Source organism: Sorex araneus, chromosome 4, assembly GCF_027595985.1.
Source record: "Sorex araneus isolate mSorAra2 chromosome 4, mSorAra2.pri, whole genome shotgun sequence".
NCBI lineage: Eukaryota > Metazoa > Chordata > Mammalia > Eulipotyphla > Soricidae > Sorex > Sorex araneus.
In genome coordinates this window covers 136,306,482-136,323,876 of record NC_073305.1, presented here as the reverse complement: position 1 = coordinate 136,323,876, position 17,395 = coordinate 136,306,482, and the positions used below count along the sequence as shown (strand labels likewise).

The 17,395-nt window shown below is 46.0% G+C and overlaps 1 protein-coding gene across 4 annotated transcripts in view; it reads left to right on the top strand.

The window, feature by feature from the left end:
- METTL24 (methyltransferase like 24) overlaps positions 1–17,395 on the top strand; it is a 120,571-nt gene that overhangs the window by 37,730 nt on the left and 65,446 nt on the right. For 3 of the 4 annotated variants that reach the window (XM_055136167.1, XM_004605774.2, XM_055136169.1), the window contains one exon: positions 7,019–7,117. In XM_055136167.1, the coding sequence (XP_054992142.1) occupies positions 7,019–7,117 (99 nt within the window). Of the gene's footprint in view, positions 1–388; positions 408–7,018; positions 7,118–17,395 lie in introns of those variants that run through there. The other variant, XM_055136168.1, reaches the window with a different exon arrangement.

Genomic DNA, 17,395 nt, shown 5'->3' with positions numbered 1-17,395 from the left:
ACTGCCACTGCACTCTTGGTGGCAGCCTTCACTCTCTTGTGAAGCTGCCCTCCCCCTCCTACTTCTTTGAATCCTAGTCTTCTCCCTGTCTGCTGCTAGTATTTACTTTGCAGAATCCTCAGAGAGCTCTTCTGTGCATTCTGGCCAGATGTCACGGCTGCAATCAATGTTTGATACCGGGTGGGTGTGAGCACCCATCTTAATCAGAACTGAAACCGCTATTCTGTTTTGAAGTTTCCAATGTGATTTTTTTCTTTCATAGGGTAGTGAAAATTTGCGAGGGTGGGGTTGGAGTGGGATGGTCACAGCTGGTGGTGCTCAGGGGCTTTTCCTAACCCTGTGTCAGGAGTGACCCCTTGGACCCTATTGTGGTGCAGGGGATTCCACCCGGGTCAGCAGCATGCAAGGTAAGCGCCTTCATTCCTGTACTCTCTCTCACCCAAGGTACCTAAATTTTAAAGACCATTATGACATCTGTAGCTGACCTCTGCTCCTTGTGAAACAGGACTGAGACAAAGGCTGATTGCATAAGATTCCTCAGGGAAAGATGAGTTTGATCTTTCAGAAACTCTCTGAGCCCTTGGCCACATTCCTCCAAAATCTGTGAAGGATGAATCCTTTGGGGCGCCCCAGGAAGGCGGTAGGTGCACACACGCCTCACTGTGTCTGGATCTGGGTCTGTGCAGGCACTGTTTGGTTTTGACCCCTCCCCCATACCTCCCTCAAACCTCTTCTCTTTCTAAATAGGAATCAACAATTTCCTTCAATCATTGGTTCCTGCCCACTAACAGCTGCTCTTAATTAGCACAAAATTGCAGCAAAATTGCTAAATAAATATATTTTACTTGTTTTGGGTTTGTTTCTCCCAGAAACCCCAGGCTTCCCTGACATCAACATATGCTCGACATATTGTTTAGTTTGAATCAAGGACTCAACTTCGAGCTTTTCCACGGACACAGAGAATCTTTAGTCATGTTTCTTCACAGAAAATTGCTGGTTCAAAGTCCTTCTGGAGCTTCCTCACTGCAGGAATGTGAATTTGAGAGCATGACTTTGTAGAAATGTCCCTAAACACTTGAGCAATTATTCATCATGATAAAGAAACTGATCATTTAAATCACTCATCATATGCTTTCATCACCAAAGAATTGTGGCATCAAAATATAGAGGAATGGACCTTTAGGGGCCCTTTATGGGCTTATTAGATGTTTTTCTTTTATACAAGAAATGTATGAAACTTGCTTACCATCAGTATTCTTGCTCATGTGGTAATTTTCCCAGTGCTGCATGAGGTCTGGGGGAGAAACTGCCTGTGAAGAAGGACAGCCATTAGTCTGAATTTCAGAGCTAAAGAAGTTTCTTATACAGGGCAAAATCGGTCATTTTTTTCTTGTAATGTATGGATCTGTTTTTTTCTCTACTTCCTGAATGAATATATTTGTATTATGTGCAAATGTGTAGGCTATTAAGTAGAAGAGTGTTTTATTTTTTTTTGCCAGAAGAGTATTTTATTTTCTATATTTTTAAACTGAGTAGTTCATTTTTAAAAATTGTTATTAAGGTACTGTGATTTATAAAGTTGTTCGTAGTTGAGATTTAGATGTACACTAGTGTAGCACTGATCCCTCTACCAGAGTCAACTTCCCTCCACCAATGTTCCCAGTTTCCCTCCCATATCCCCTCCCCCTCCAGCCTGCCCTCTTGACAGACAGGCACACCCAGCTGTACTCAGGGCTTACTCTAGGCTCTGCACTGGAGAGCAGTACTGGTGGAACTGCTCCGGGTAGAGCTGGGGGGCCACATTGGGTACCTTTGCATTACCCACGACCATTGCTCCAGCCCCACAGGAGTCACTTCTTAACTCTTTGTGATGCAGAATCGCAGAGAGCTACAGAAGCCAACCCCCAACAATGCAAATTAGCAGGGGCTGCATCTTTGCTGTCCTTAATCATAATATTTGGAATTTTTCCCCTAGATAACCAAAACCTAGAAATCAGATTGCCTTTCAGTGAAGATTTCCTGGAAAAGGCACCAGATAATGTCTGCACACCATGCAAAAGGGCCTGTTTTCTTTACTCAGCAATCAGAACACTTTCTTCTCGGATATTTTTTCATGTGGGGTGAGGGGCTCTGTTGTGGAGCGTGGGGGAGTCTCTAATGACTTAGGGGACAGGACTGCTGATTTCAAAGCGGTAGAGGAGCTCCATCTCTGCAGCCTGGCCACTTCCCTATGTCATTCACTGGGTCTGCTCTATTTGACATTTTTGTTCAAGAATGCCGGGGAGTAGCCGAGCCCCAAACAACAGCACCTGGACCACGTTCAGCTTCAGCTGCTCCTTTAACCATCTGAAGAGAAATTGGGGGTGGTACCCTTTGCGCCACCCCAGGACTGATGGGTTAGGCCTGGTTTCACCACTTGATATGGAGCATGTGAATAATGGCATGTGCTCTGGCATTTGGGAAATTATTTGGGGGTAAAATTATCATAACAACTTTTTTCCCCCCAAGAAAACCATTCTTTTTCCTCTTGATCTATTAAACACCGACCATTGATGTTTTCAGTGCTCAGAGAATTCTGTTCGTGGGTTTTTTTGAAGGACAAATATTGATGTGTGCACTGGAGAATTAAGACAAATGATAATTGAAAGAGATGATAAAAGCTAGTGGTTTCCTCAGGGAAATAATCACGAACTGCTGTCAAACCGATTCCAATAAGAACATTGCTTTATGTGAAATGTTTTTTAAACAGCTCGTCTAAAAGCTCTGAGCCAGAGTACCTCGGAGGGCATCTGTTTGCTGGATGTTTCTATTATATCCCTACCCAAGACCTCTCCACTTTTAGTATTTACTGTTCCAGCTGCTATGTTTAACTTCTTCCTGGTCAACAGTGAGTCGGGAAAAAAAGACCTATCAGATTGCAGGTGAATACTTGTTTGTGGAACCTTTAAGATAATTCTAGAGTTTTACCCTATTGATTCACCATCATTGACTGGGGATGCTATCTTTGTGTTAGTCCAAGTGAATTGCTTATGCTTAAGGTTGCTATTTAATGATGCTCTGGGGCTCCTAACAGTGGAGACTGCTTCCCAAGATCTGCATTTGTTTTCCGGCATTTCTTCATTTCTTCGGGAGTAATACTTGTCTCTCCCATCCCTTTGAACTTACTTTCCCCCTGCGGAGGTTTTTGCCAGAGTCCCTTGTCTATTGATTGGTTTACCCTGCTGCGCTCTATTCAGTTATACCATAGAGGTGAGCAGAAGATCCAAAGGCCATAGAATAAGTGCATCACCTGCTGATCAAGTCTGTTGCTTCTTTCTGGAGGATTCTGTATTGGCAGCCTTCTCTTTGCTCCTTGAGATCTCTCTTGCACCCTGTTTCCTTTGCTTTGCTCCCCAGGAAGCTGACCTATGTGAATCAAACATGACTTCCTTTGTTTCTCCCTTCCCAGTGGGTGGGACTTGGGTGGGGGTCACCATAGGACAGATGTGACAGGATTGACTGGACCCCTGAACCAAAGACTGAGTCCCTCTCATCCCTCTCCTTCTTTGCTCCTTGAGGATGTGGGCTAATTAGGCCTTTCTGGGTTGCCAAGCACAGGTGGTTTCTGTACAACCTGCCCACGCCTTGGAAGATCGTTTCACAAAATTCCTCTGCTATTTACCCAGATGATAAAATGGGTATTATCTAGATCTGACCTGTTCGACTTCCATCCTTTCAAGTCAACATTCTCTCCTGGGCTGGTCTGCCTCTGCCTTAGGATCGAGAAGAGCCTGACTGGCGGATCAGCCTCGGCCTGGTTTGCTTGTCCCTGGAACCCAGCCAGGCCGTTTGTTGACTTACTGTCTGTGGCTCTCACAGGAGAGGAGTCACCACAGAAACGAAATGGCTGCAACGCTAAAATATTTGCTCTTTGACCCCCCTCAAGGAAAAGTTGACTGATTTACAGGCAAACCATGGTATGTGAATTTTATCATTTCCATCAAGAAACTCCTGGACCAACTGCTGAGGCTTTTGTGGAGGTGGATGGGGAGGTGGGGTAGGTCTTAGACAAAGAGATGGGAAATTCTCAACCCCAGGCCTGGATAGGCTAACAATGGCCAGGCCAGGCTGGGGAGATGCTACAGGCTGCTGAGGACAGACCAGCAGCCCTGACTCCCCACTCCCACCCCCAAAGCTGGCTGAGCCCAGTAGCCTCAGCACCCTGGGAAGCAGGAGCTCTTGGTCTTTCAACACACACAAAAATGTAACCGAGCAAAGCTAAGAAGACTTTGTATGGAAATGTGCTTCAGTTTATGGCTTCATCATGAAATTGCTTATCCGAAAAGAAGGGCTCCCTTCCACACTCCAGCATTTTCCTATCAAAGTGAGTGGGGCCCCTCCTGGGCAAGTCCAGGTTTCATTCCTATCTGTGCTTGGAACAGAGTGGCGGGCACTCAGTAAATATTGTCAGGGCAAATGGCCATCAACATCTCGAGCAGAGAAGGTAGACAGAGACAGGGTGGGAGCAGGCGGTGGTGACTGGGAAGATAAATTGGTCTGTGTGCACGGCTGTCTCTGATTAGCGTCTGCCTGCTCCGTGTTCACAGAACAAGAACTGCTAGAAGAAAAGGCTGCTTTCCCCGAAGAGGTGCCCCTCAGGGCAGCCTGACAACATAATTTGCAGGGCTTGATACGAGATGGAAATGCAGAGGCCCTTCCTTCGCTCAAAAAATTATTGAATTTCAAGATGGTGTCAGCAAGCCTTGACTCAAGGCGGCTTTCCTAAGACCAGGGCTGTCGAACGCACCCCTCACTCTCCAGCCCCATGCAAACTGATCCTGTGGGAGGATTTCCCCTGGAAAAGGCAGCCAGGAGGAAATGATTTGGGGAGTGTCTTTGAAGCCAGAGAATTGCAGGGAGCTCAGCCACTGCCAGGTGGCAAGGCCTGGTCTGGATGCTTAGACTGAGCAAAAAGTGTTTCCTTCCTTCCTTGCAAAGTGTTTCTGCTGATCTCAGACTCACAGGCCAGTGCTCGCCCCTTTCTCAAGCCCACACACTAGGCTTCCTTGCTTGGTCCCCATTCTTCTTGCTGTCAGCCTAACCCAAATTCTAAGTGCACCCCCTTCCCATTTAGGAGTCACCCATCACACTGGTAATAAAGGCTCCCAGGCTTATCCTGTAGAATGCTGCTTTTTTGGGGTGCCAGATGGTTCCTACCTGAATCATTATCTGTTAGGTCCATCAAAATTGAATCCCACAGAAGGCTGGGGGTGAGTGTGGTGGCATAGATGTCCACGAAAAATGTAGATGACTTCCGGTACAACCTCCAGGCTAAGGTCTCAGAGAAGTGCCAGCAGGCAAGGGTGCGTCTGTGTTGACATCTTGAGTGTCCACACATGGTGGTCAGCCACTAGGGAGTTCTGTGGTATCAATCTGAGAAGAGCATGATTCCAAGAATGCGGGTCCCACCTCTCCCCTTCCAGAGGCCCTGCCTCCCAATATCATCCCACTGGGCATTAAAATTTTGGATCAGGGGATCAGAGTCAATGTGTGTACATCCCCACACATGTCTGTTTGGGAGCCATACCCAGACTTACTCCTGCCTCTGTGCTCAGGGATCACTCCCACAGGTTCAGAGGACCAGGTGTGGTACCTGGATGGAACCCAGGTGGTCTGAGAGCAAGCAAGCACTTTCCCTGCTGTACTCAGTGTGACTCATTTTGTTTCTTTTGGGGCCTCCCTGCAACCTTCATTTTTGCTACTGATGAGGCGGGGGATTTACCCCTAACAGTTGCTCCTGGGAGCACCTTCATGTCACTGCTCAAGGGAAGGGCCTACCTCACCGTGGCACAGGGAAAGGAAGGAAGACCACCTTTGCCAGCCTAGTACAGGCAGTTCTAGGGTTGCCACCTCTCAGGTACACCCTCTCAGGAGTCTGGTGCAGGAGGGTCTGGAATCCCAGATGCCATGTTCCATCTCCTTGAGCTAAGGAAGGCGCCCGTGTGCCTCAAGGGGTTTAGCATGGTAGTGCTGCCTCCTCAGAACTGGCATTTAGGCACCTTCTTTCCTTCCTTCCTTCCTTCCTTCCTTCCTTCCTTCCTTCCTTCCTTCCTTCCTTCCTTCCTTCCTTCCTTCCTTCCTTCCTTCCTTCCTTCCTTCCTTCCTTCCTTCCTTCCTACTTCTTTCCTCCCTTCCTCCCTCCCTTCCTCTCTTCCTCCCTTCCTTCCTTCCTTCCTTCCTTCCTTCCTTCCTTCCTTCCTTCCTTCCTTCCTTCCTTCCTTCCTTCCTTCCTTCCTTCCTTCCTTCCTCCCTCCCTTCCTTCCTTCCTTCCTTCCTTCCTTCCTTCCTTCCTTCCTCCCTTCCTCTCTTCCTTCCTTCCTCCCTCCCTCCCTTCCTTCCTCCCTCCCTTCCTTCCTTCCTTCCTTCCTTCCTTCCTTCCTTCCTTCCTTCCTTCCTTCCTTCCTTCCTTCCTTCCTTCCTTTCTTCCTGTTTTTCTTTTTTCTTCTTCCTCCTTCTTTCTTTCCTTTTCTCCTTTACCTTCCTCTCCTTCATTCCCATTTTTCATACCTAGTATGGACTTGTCATGGTTCCAGCTCAGGAGTAAACCCTGGAGGCTAGAGGAATGCAAGGCAAGAGCCTTGTTGCTCTACTCTCTCCACGGGTCCAATGGGCAAGTTCCTGAGGCTCTTAGCTGTGGACGCACAGAGATTCTGTTCTTGCTCAAGGGGCCACACAGTATGATAGAGAACTAGAGCTGAACTAGCCGGATAGCATCAGTGGAGCTCGCCTTCCACCCCAAGCTCTGTGGGCCCTAGGCCTTTGCAGCTCCACTTAACCTGGTAGCTGGGCTCAGGTCCTGTTTGTCACCCTGATGGGGTAAGGACAGCAGCACCAGGAGCCCCACCTTCTGGGTGTAGAAGTCTCTGTTGGTGGCCCGCAGCCGTGCTCCCTACTTGATACCATGTCCTACCATACCCTTACATCCCCCCTCTTAGACAAGTGGGCCCTCACACATGGCCCTGTACCTTCTCTCTCGCAGGGGTCCCGGTGGCACATTGACCTGCAGCCATGGGCAGGCCCCGCACAGTCCCTGGAGGAAGAAGCCTTGAGGTTCCTGAAGTACATCAGCACCACCCAGGTAGAGTGGCCGGCTCGTGGGTTTGGAGTGGGTGTGGGATACCCATCGCTCCTTTCAAGGAAAGACTTGTCAGTCGGGAGTGGGGAGCTTCTCAGAGATTCCTGAGAGGGACCCTGGTTTCCCTCACTTAGAAGTGGCTAAGGTGCTTTTCATTTGCCTCAGCATTGTCTTGAAATATTGGCTTCATTCACCTGGACTGATGACCTGTAAAGACCGACTTTGGAGAATTGCTTTGGGGGTGGGGAGGGGATGGGAAACCATCTGAAATGACAGAGTCATACGCAGGAGTAGGCACTCAAGAGTGTCATAAAACCAAACCATCCTCTGGAGGTCCAGGTGTCATTTTTGTATTTGGAGGAATCTTGTCTTTTCAGTTCTGCTCTGCAGACACAGGGCCCGTGGGACAAACCACAAAGCAGGGGGCACTTCGCAGGCAGCTCCGGGGAAACCAATGAACCCCACAGGATCTCTGGGTTTCAGGCTCTTAAAATGGCTACAGGCAGCAGTCTTTATTGGCAATTTGACACCCCGTGGCAGCTCCAGCTCAGATCCATGGGCTGGGTCAGAGCCCAGAGCAGGCAGACACGGTCCCCAAGGAGAGTTGTGCCTCCTGACACATTAAGCAGGACGCTGCGTTCACAAGTAGGCTGATGTTGACAAAAGAGAGACATGGCAAAAGAAATCAAGGCCCGAGGGAAACTTTGCCCCCAAACAGAGAGACACTAGCATCTTAGGAACTGAGGAACTGGGACTGTCTGAAGGGTCACTCCCCACCTCAACCCAGAAACAGCATCGTGGGTGCCTTTATTCTGGGGAGACGTGATTCCGTGGTTCTTTTGATCTCCCCTTGACCCGCTGGCTCCTGGATTGACTCCTCTTCTTCCACCAATGGGGCTGGAGAGATAGGTCAGATTTAAAGTGAAGGTCTTGCATATGCCAACCCCACTTCCACCCCCACCACTGACAGGAGCGACCCCTGAACACAAAGCCAGGAGTCACCTTTGTGCTCTGCTGGGGTAACCTAAGACATCTCCTCTTACCAAAAACCAAAGCAAAAGCAAAAAACTATCACTGACAGCAAAGTCAGTTTTTCTTTTGGGTGTAGGGAAAACACTCAACTGTGCTGAAGGGTTACTCCTGGCTCTGAGCTAAGGGATCACTTGGCAGACTCAGAGGACCATATGAGGTTCCTGGGATTGAACCCGGGTTGGTCGCATGCAAGGCAAGCACCCTACGTGCTGTATTCTCACTCTGGACCCACAAAGGCTATTTTCATCTGTAGGGTAAAATACATTTCTAGATTTTAAAAATTATTATTGTTTATTTTTTCCCTAGCAGTTCTGGGGCTTTAACTCAGGGCCTTCTGAAACTCAGGATTCTACCATTAAGCTGCATCCCCAGCCCACATTTCTAGATCTTTAGAAAAAGAATTAAGAGGTAAAAGAGATGAAATTTCTCATGCAATGTAGTTTCTCAGGAGTTTTATATTTGTCACCTATACCTGGAAGTAAAATCTTGTTGACTTCCTCCTGAATAATGGGATGATAAATTGGTCCCTGTGCTGTACATAATTTCATCTTGTTTTGCTGTTGCAAATGAATTTGGTGAACTTACATGGTGACTTAATTAAAATGCTAAAATTTTAATGTTGTAGCTTGGTTTTACAAAAAGGGAGCTAGACCGCTGAACTGTGACTAGTGAGACACTCTGAAAGGCCCCAGAAAAAAATGAGAGGTGTTCAGTTATGAGTTGAACCTGAAAACTGTGTTTCACCGCTCCCTCCCAGTAAATTGACCAAGTGAAAGCCTCTAAATTCCATTTGATTTGTATTTCAGGTTAACGTTCCATAACTTAGAACAGGCATATTTACTTAGAAAAAGCTTTTGGAGTATGAAAGGGTCACTTTGGGCACTTTGAGTTCCTCTTGGACCTTTCCCTTGAGGGAGAGAGGTGGGGGAGAGAGGAGGAAGGGAGGGAGGGAGAGAGGGGGAAGTGAAGGAAAGAGGGAGAGAGGGAAGGAGGGAGGGAGGGAGGGAGGGAGGGAGGAAGGAAGGAAAGAAGGAAGGAAGGAAGGAAGGAAGGAAGGAAGGAAGGAAGGAAGGAAGGAAGGAAGGAAGGAAGGAAGGAAGGAAGGAAGGAAGGAAGGAAGGAAGGAAGGAAGGAAGGAAGGAAGGAAGGAAGGAAGGAAGGAAGGAAGGAAGGAAGGAAGGAAGGATGGATGGATCTCAGGGTTCTTTGGATGCTGTGAACCAGCTTTCTGGAGATTTTTGCTTCTGTGGTTCTCACTGACTGGAAAGGAAGGAACTCTATTCAGTAATTTTTCATAAGAAATAGGTCTCACTTCTGTGAATTGTACTGTGCTGAGTAGGGTTACATTGTTTCTAAGGAAGTATTTGGGGTGGAGGGGGTTTGGGGTCACATTGGGGACTGCTCAAGGCTTACTTCTGGCTCTGCTCAGGGATTATTCATAGAGGTGCCCATATTTGAATGGGGCCAACCATGTGTAAGGCTAGCAAAGTATATTCGAGCTAGGTCTCGGGGATACTGTGCACAAGGAGAGTGACACACATATTTAGAGGGGGGACAAATGGCCATATAATTATATAACTCAGTTGGATAGATAAATACAGTAATTGGAACTTGGTGGTTAAAGCTCCATAGAACAGTCTTCCTTCCTTCCTTCCTTCCTTCCTTCCTTCCTTCCTTCCTTCCTTCCTTCCTTCCTTCCTTCCTTCCTTCCTTCCTTCCTTCTTTCCTTCCTTTCTTCCTTTCTTTTCTTTCCTTTTTTTCCCCTTTTTTATTTGTACAGGCTTACAAACTTTCATGGGCTGGAGCGATAGCACAGCAGGTAGGGCATTTGCCTTACACGCAGACAACACGGGTTCGATTCCTCCGCCCCTCTCGGAGAGCCCGGCAAGCTACTGAGAGTACCTCACCCACACCGAAGAGCCTGGCAAGCTACCCGTGGTGTATTCAATATGCCAAAAACAGTAACAACAAGTCTCACAATGGAGACGTTACTGGTACCTGCTCGAGCAAATTGATGAGCAACAGAATGATAGTGACAGTGACAGTGACAAACTTTCGTGATTACATTTTAGTCATACAATGATCGAGTACCCATCCTTCCACCAGTGCCCATTCTCCACCACCAATGTTCCCAGTATTCCCTCCTACCCCCCACCCCCATGCCCTCCCAAGCCCCACCTCTGTGGCAGGCATATTCCCTTTTACTCTCTCTCTCTCTCTCTCTCTCTCTCTCTCTCTCTCTCTCTCTCTCTCTCTCTCTCTCTCTCTCTCTCTCTCTCCTCTCTCTCCTTTTGGGTGTTATGGTTTGCAATACAGGTAGTAAGTGGCCATCATGTTTGGTCTATAGTCTACTTTCAGCGTGCATCTCCCATCCTGAGTGAGCCCCCCAAGTATCATTCACTTAGTTGTCCCTTTTCTATTCCAGCTGCCTTTTCTTCCAGCATGTGAGGCTGGCTTCCAAGCCGTGGAGCGATCCTTCTGGCTCTTATCTCTACTTTTTTTAACCTCAGAGAGAATGATGTGAAGTTTCAGACCTCCTAATGGTTTTCTAATGAGGACCCATTTTAGTCAAGCAAAGTCCCTTGCTTCTGTGTGCTCTGGGTCACCGGGAGGATTCATCAGAGATGATCTAACTGGTTCCTTATCAGAGTCTTTTACCAAACAGTGAACAGTGCTCTCCTCCCACTTCTCTCTGGGGACTACAGATCTTTGGAGGCTGATGCTCATTTAGAACTCAACAGGAGAGCCTGCAAAGCTGGCAGATTAGAGTCACTATTACCTAAATTTCACAGCACTAGTGAGTCATAAAGGGGAAGGGAGAGGGGAAAAAAAAAAACTATTTCAAACCTCTGAAGGTCCTAAGCAAATTCCACCTCCAGCCTTTTATGCAACTTTAAAAAAAAACAAAACTGCCAGAGATCTGTGTTGAGGTTTGCACTACATGGTTCAGCACTGGATATGTTTGAAGTTGATTTCTCCGTGCTGTGACATGCGTTAGTTGAGCACCTTCTCTGTAGCTGGCACTGAGTAGAGCCTCAAACCAAGCACCTATGCACTGGTGTAGAGCTGGGGTGTGAGAAGAGTTCTGTGTTTTCCAACAGGATGGAGAGAGAAGTCCACCAGGGAACGTTTCCATTGGCCAGGGAGGTCAGGAACAGAAGCACAGGGGCTGGGGCTCTGTGGCCTTAGGCTGCCAGAGGAAGTCCCCTGGTCTGGGGAACCTCCCAGGCAGGGTTCCAACCCTACATTGCATTTCCAGATGAAACCTGAGTGGTTAGGGCTCTTTTAATTAACTATTGTTTTTCTAGTGAGGAAGACCATGACTGCATGTTAGGGGGCCCCACACTGCTGGCTGCTAATCAGAAACGGTTAAATCATAAACACAGTGCTCTGTTCTGAGTCTCCTGAGCCAGCTTTTATGGCAACCCCCAAACCATATGCCTGCAGGAAGCAAGCCTTGTACTACAAAATTAATCTAAGCAACAGTTGCTGTTTAGAACAAAAATGTTTAAAAATCTAGCCATCCATCCATGTACCCATCCATCTATTTATAAGAGTAACATAGGAATATACGCTCTGGAGACACAGATGTCACAACTTTTTGTTAGCTATTATAATTTACACACACACATGCACACACACAAATTGACATTAAAAACCACAGCACTGTAACTTTTACCTTGAGCTTTAACTTTCCCAAATAGTTGTATTATATAATCATTTAGTAGATCATTGAAGTGTTTCTTGCCAAAAGTTCCCCAATTTTAAGGGTTCCTTTTGCCAAATTTTACGTATGCGTTGACAAGAAATGCAAATCAGGCTTTTGGGACACAAAATGAAATAAAAATAAATTAGATTCTTTTAAGTTAAATAACTAAAGGCATTTCAGAAAATAATTTTTCCCCTTGAATCTAGTTTCCTTTGTCTGGTTCTAATTTGCTTTATGTGGCTAAAATTACAGGGGAATTAGAGAGGTGATCATAATTACTGGAGTTAGAGCTTAGCTAGGAGTTACTGCCCTCAGTTCTTTTGCTTGTTGGAGTGTTTATTGAAGTTCTGGCCATAAATCTTAACAAGAAAATCTGAAAAATCAATATTTAATTAATTTTTGGAGTAGAATTTTACTGAGCATTCTTAATTGCTTTCAAAAGCTAATGTCTATCACTGAGATTGTTAATAAGTGGTAAAAACAGAAAAATGCTTAAACTCCTGCGTTTTCTTTTTTGCACTTGGAGAAGAGAGGGGAACATTAGCAGAGATTGAAAGAAAATGAACGTCTTGCCTACAGGGATATATGCATATAACAGGAAATCTGTGAGAACAAAGAAATGTTTAAATTGTCATCTTTGCTTAGAGTAACACTCTACTCACTATTGTTGATAAAGGAGGATCAACTGAATCTCAAAGTCCTGATTTTGGAACTGCAAAGATAGTTTAAGAGTTAAGGGGTTAGTGCCTTGCAAGTAGCCAGCCCTGGTTTAATTCCTGACATCACCTGGTCCCCTGAGCATTGTCAGGCACAGTACCAGGCTCAGCCTTAGAGGCTCCCAGCCACTGTTAGGTATGTACTCAGATGTTCCTGAGCACTGCTGGTGTGGCCCAAGTAATCCCTGGTGCCCCAGGACCTAAGAAGCAGAGCATCTTTTGGCTCTTGCATGCAGCCACCAGCTCACTATGCTGAGAATGCTCCGGAGGTTCCTGGACCCTGTGAGCACTGCTTGGAAGCTCCTTCCCTTCCACATATGAAGCCCTGATTCTTTTCTTGCTCAATTTTTAAAACTGAGGTATCAATCTCAGGGGGTTCTTCTAGCCTCTTTGCTCAGGGGGTTGCTACTGGAGGTACTCAGAGTTTCATGTAGTGCTGGGGACTGAGCATGCAAGGCAAGTGCCTTATCCCTGAACTGTCTCTTCAGTTCTAATATTATTGTTTCATGCTTACAATCATAGTCCTGATTCTGTGTTGTGTGTGTGTGTGTGTGTGTGTATTGTGTAGGTGAGTGGGTGGTGAGTGGGTGGGGTTTGTGGGGAAAGAAGGGGCACTGTGTTACAACACACCTTGCTTCCTTTGCTAAGACACAGATGAGACCAAGTTGGACCATGTCAGTGGGACTTTACAAAAGGCTTCCAGTAAACTCACAATTCCAATAAACTCACAGCTTCCAGCCAACTTTGCATGAAGATCACTGGCAGCTATTAAATGCGTGTTCCCAGGTGTCTGTGTCCACCATTTGTTTTTATTTATTTAAATTAATTTTTAAAATTGAATCACAGTGAGATACACAGTTACAAAGTTGTTCATGACTGGGTTCCAGTTATAGAATGTTCCAGCACCGTCCTTCACCATACTTCCACCATTTAGATCTAGATTGGGATCCAGGAACTTTATTTCCTCTGCTTTCAAAGTTTTAAATTTTATAATAAATTGTGAGTTTTTTCTAAACATTTTTTTCTTTTATGTTCTTTTATCGGTTTTTGATTTTGGTATTTTTAAAATCTAGGGACCTCAGAGATAACTCAGAGGAAAAGCTCCTCCTTTGTAATCTTGAGGCTGTGAATTTGATCCTCGGTTGCCTACCTGAGCCCAGTGCTACCTCAGCATTTCTGCTGCTTGGCCCAGGGTACCACAGAGCGTGTTAGCTCTGGAGCCCTCCAACCAGTTGTGTGAACAGCACAACTAAAGGGTGCAAGCCCCGGCGAGCAGCACAGCTGAAGCACATGAGCATTGAAACCAGGAGTGTAACACCTGCCAAACGTGTGTGAGCACCATAGGGACCCCTGACAAGGACTAGGACAGGAATATGTGAGTACCACTTGTGCATGTGAACCCCCCAGTGATCACAACCACAACTGCAAAGAGAAAGGAAGAAACTGTTTCTTCTTTAATTTTGGCTTTTTATCTATTTTAATTTTGGATTTATTTGCTTACGTCTTTCTTTCTTATACATATATTTATTTATTTATTTTTGCTTTTGGGGTCACACCCAGCATTGCTCAGGGGTTGCTCCTGGCTCTGCACTCAGGAATTACTCCTGACCGTGCTTGGGTGACCATGTGCCTGACCAATGCCAGTGATTGAACCCAGGTCAGCTGAGTGCAAGGCAAATGCCTTACCCATTGTGCTATCACTCCAGCCCCACTTATATATTTATTTTTTTAGTTTAGGAGCCATACATGGCAAGTACTCAGGACTTACACCTGAGTCTGTCTGGCAATTACTCCTTTTTTTGTTTTGTTTTGTTTTTGTGTATGGGCCATACATTGTGGTGCTCAGGAGTCAATCCTGGATCTGTGCTAAGGGATCACTCCTGGCAGGCTCAGGGAATGATATAGATATCCGCCATTGAACATGGACCAGATGTCTGCAAGGCAGCTCTCCTACTTGTTGTATATTGCTCTGATCCACGCAGTCACTCCTGCTGGTACTTAAGGAACCATATGTGATACCGGAGATCGAACCAGAGTCAGCCATGTGCAAGGCAAGTCCTCAACTCCTGCACTATCTTTCCAGGAATATTAATTTTTCAGTGCCTACTAAGTCCATCAGAATGTAGATAAACTATATTCTGTGAGATAATGCGCAGAGTCTGGAATTAGGTTTCAATAGTCTTGGAGGCCATTAGAAATGAGAATGGATCATTAGGCAGAAAAACAGAACCATAGCAAATGGGAACCATCATTCCATCTTTCTTTTTTCTGGGTTTACACCTACTGGTGTTCAAGGTCTATTCCTGGCTCTATGCTCAGGATTGGTCCCAGCAGTGCTTGGGGTACCTTGTGGTGCTGCAGATGGAACCTGGATCTCCTTCATGAAAGCATGCACTCAGTCCTTGGAACCATCTTTATGGCCCCATCATTTTACTTAATAAAAATGTTCCTGCTGGTTTTCCATTGGGAAGGAACCTTGCATTTGGACAGGTAGTGTGTGAAAAGCCGAGCCAGTGTATTGACGAGTACTTGTGGCAGATTCTTCAGGTGTTTTGGTCTGACCTTGTCTGGACCAGGTGCCGTACGCATCTTTACTGAAGAAATGGCGTGTCGGATTTTGGAAGGGAGGACATTGGGAATGACATATCCATCCTGCAGAATTTGGTATGAGAAGGTGGACATGGCTGTCGAAGAGATCCAAGTAGAAGTCGTGAATAATCCACTCCATTGTCCTTCTGCAAGATGTGATAGATCTATCAGGATGTCAGAGGGCAGTCATCTTGGTCTTGTAGTTGGCGAAGGACAGGCGAGCATTGTGAATACTTTTCCTGGATTCTGCCGCATCAGCCAACACTGCTGCTCTCCTCTCTTTGAGGTCTTCCTTTATTGCCTCTCTGCACAACTTTGTGAGCTTGGACGTTAGCTTGTGGTTGTCTGAGGTGCATGCCAAACCACATTGGCGAATGAGCTTGACATTTTTCACGCAATCATGGAGGTGCGGAACCAGTCAATCATATTCCTCGTCAATGTTGTCAATAACAGCATCTTCCTACCTTGCTGCAATAGTGCCAAAGAGCTCCCAGTTGATGGTAATTCTGAGAGTTCTCTTCTTAAACTTTGCAGTCTTTTCTCCCTGCTCTGTGAAGTAGAATTTTGCATGAAGGAGACAGTGGTCTGATCCCACTTGGAATTTTGAGACAACAGTGACATCAGTCAGGCAAAACCTTCGATTGAATATGATGTGGTCAGTTTCATTGTGGAACTGTCCACCGGGAGACACCCATGTCTGATGTTTAGATTCGGCCTTCTGGAACTGTGAGTTATCATGGATGGTCTTGGGGACATGATGAACTCAGTCTCTCACCCTGTTAGTTTCATTCTAGGCCATGGGACTCAATGTGGAGTTCTTTGGGCGACCTTCTCGATCCTATCTTGGCATTAAAATCACCAACAATGATCTTGTAGAAGGTGGGGTCTTCTTTATAGAACTTCTTCAGCTCCATGTAGAACTTCTTAATTTCTTCTTCATCGTAGTTGGATGTTGGTGCATAGACGATGAAGTTAGAAACTCCTGGCAGTGAGCCACATCTATTCAAGCATAATTATCCGATTCGGGTTGTCAGGCATTCAAATGAATCAATGCTTATGGCCAAGTTCATGTTCACACGGACATCGATGCTACCAATACCTTTGTTGTCGCATGTTCCGAGGAACAGTTCTTCTCCAGTGCAGAAAATGGCATGATGTGATTGATGCCTTCTCGTTTCAGTCAGACCAATGGTGTCATACTTGATCTTCTGTGCTTGCACCATTAGGTCCTTGATGGATGCTTCTGATGCCAGCATATGTGCGTTGAAAAGTACAGTCATTTTAGTCTTTCTTTGTTTTGGCAGTTTAGTTCGTCCCTGAGATTTTATCAGCCTCTCCTTGCTCATCCTTCTTAATGCTGCTGTATTGGGGGCTCTTTCAGTGTCAGGCAAATTAGGCCCATTGTTGTTACTGTTTTTGGCATATTGAATACGCCACGGGTAGCTTGCCAGGCTCTACTGTGCGGGTGGGGTACTCTCCGAGAGAGATGGAGGCTTTTAGGGTGGCCTCTAATCGCCCTTACAGGTGTTCCCATGGTTCATAACATATTTGAAGCTCATCAAATATGGTGCAAAAATTATGGAAAATGGGTATTAAGTGTCCTATGCTGTGTTGTACAAGGAGGGAGACATCCACAACATCGGCAGCTATCGCCCAATCTGCCTGTTATCCATCATCTACAAGTTGTTCACTTGAGTCATCCTGAATAGAATAGGTAGAACACTAGACCAAGGATAACCATGTGAGCAAGCCAGGTTCCAAAAAGGATTAAACACGATCGACCATATCCACACAGTGACCAAACTCATTGAAATTTCACGAGAGTTCAAGATGCCACTCTGTCTAACGTTCATCAATTTAAAGAAGGCCGTCAATTCTGTTGAGACTGAAGTGGTCATTGAAGCCCTAGCAAAACAGGGCGTTCAAACTCAGTACATCAAGATCCTCCGCGAGCTGTATTACAGATTCACCACCAGGATCTCACCATTCTACAAGGAAGTGATCATTGACGTAAAAAGAAGGGTTCGGTAGGGTAACACCATTTCACTGAAACTGTTCAGTGCCATCCTTGAGAACGTCATACAATGACTGGAATGGGAAGGAATGGGAGTGAAGTTAGACGGTTGACAACTACACAACCTCTGCTTTGCTGATGACATCGTTCTTATAATGCCAAACATTAGCCAAGCGGCACAAATGTTGATCAAGTTCGACCACGAGTGTGGAAAGGTCAGA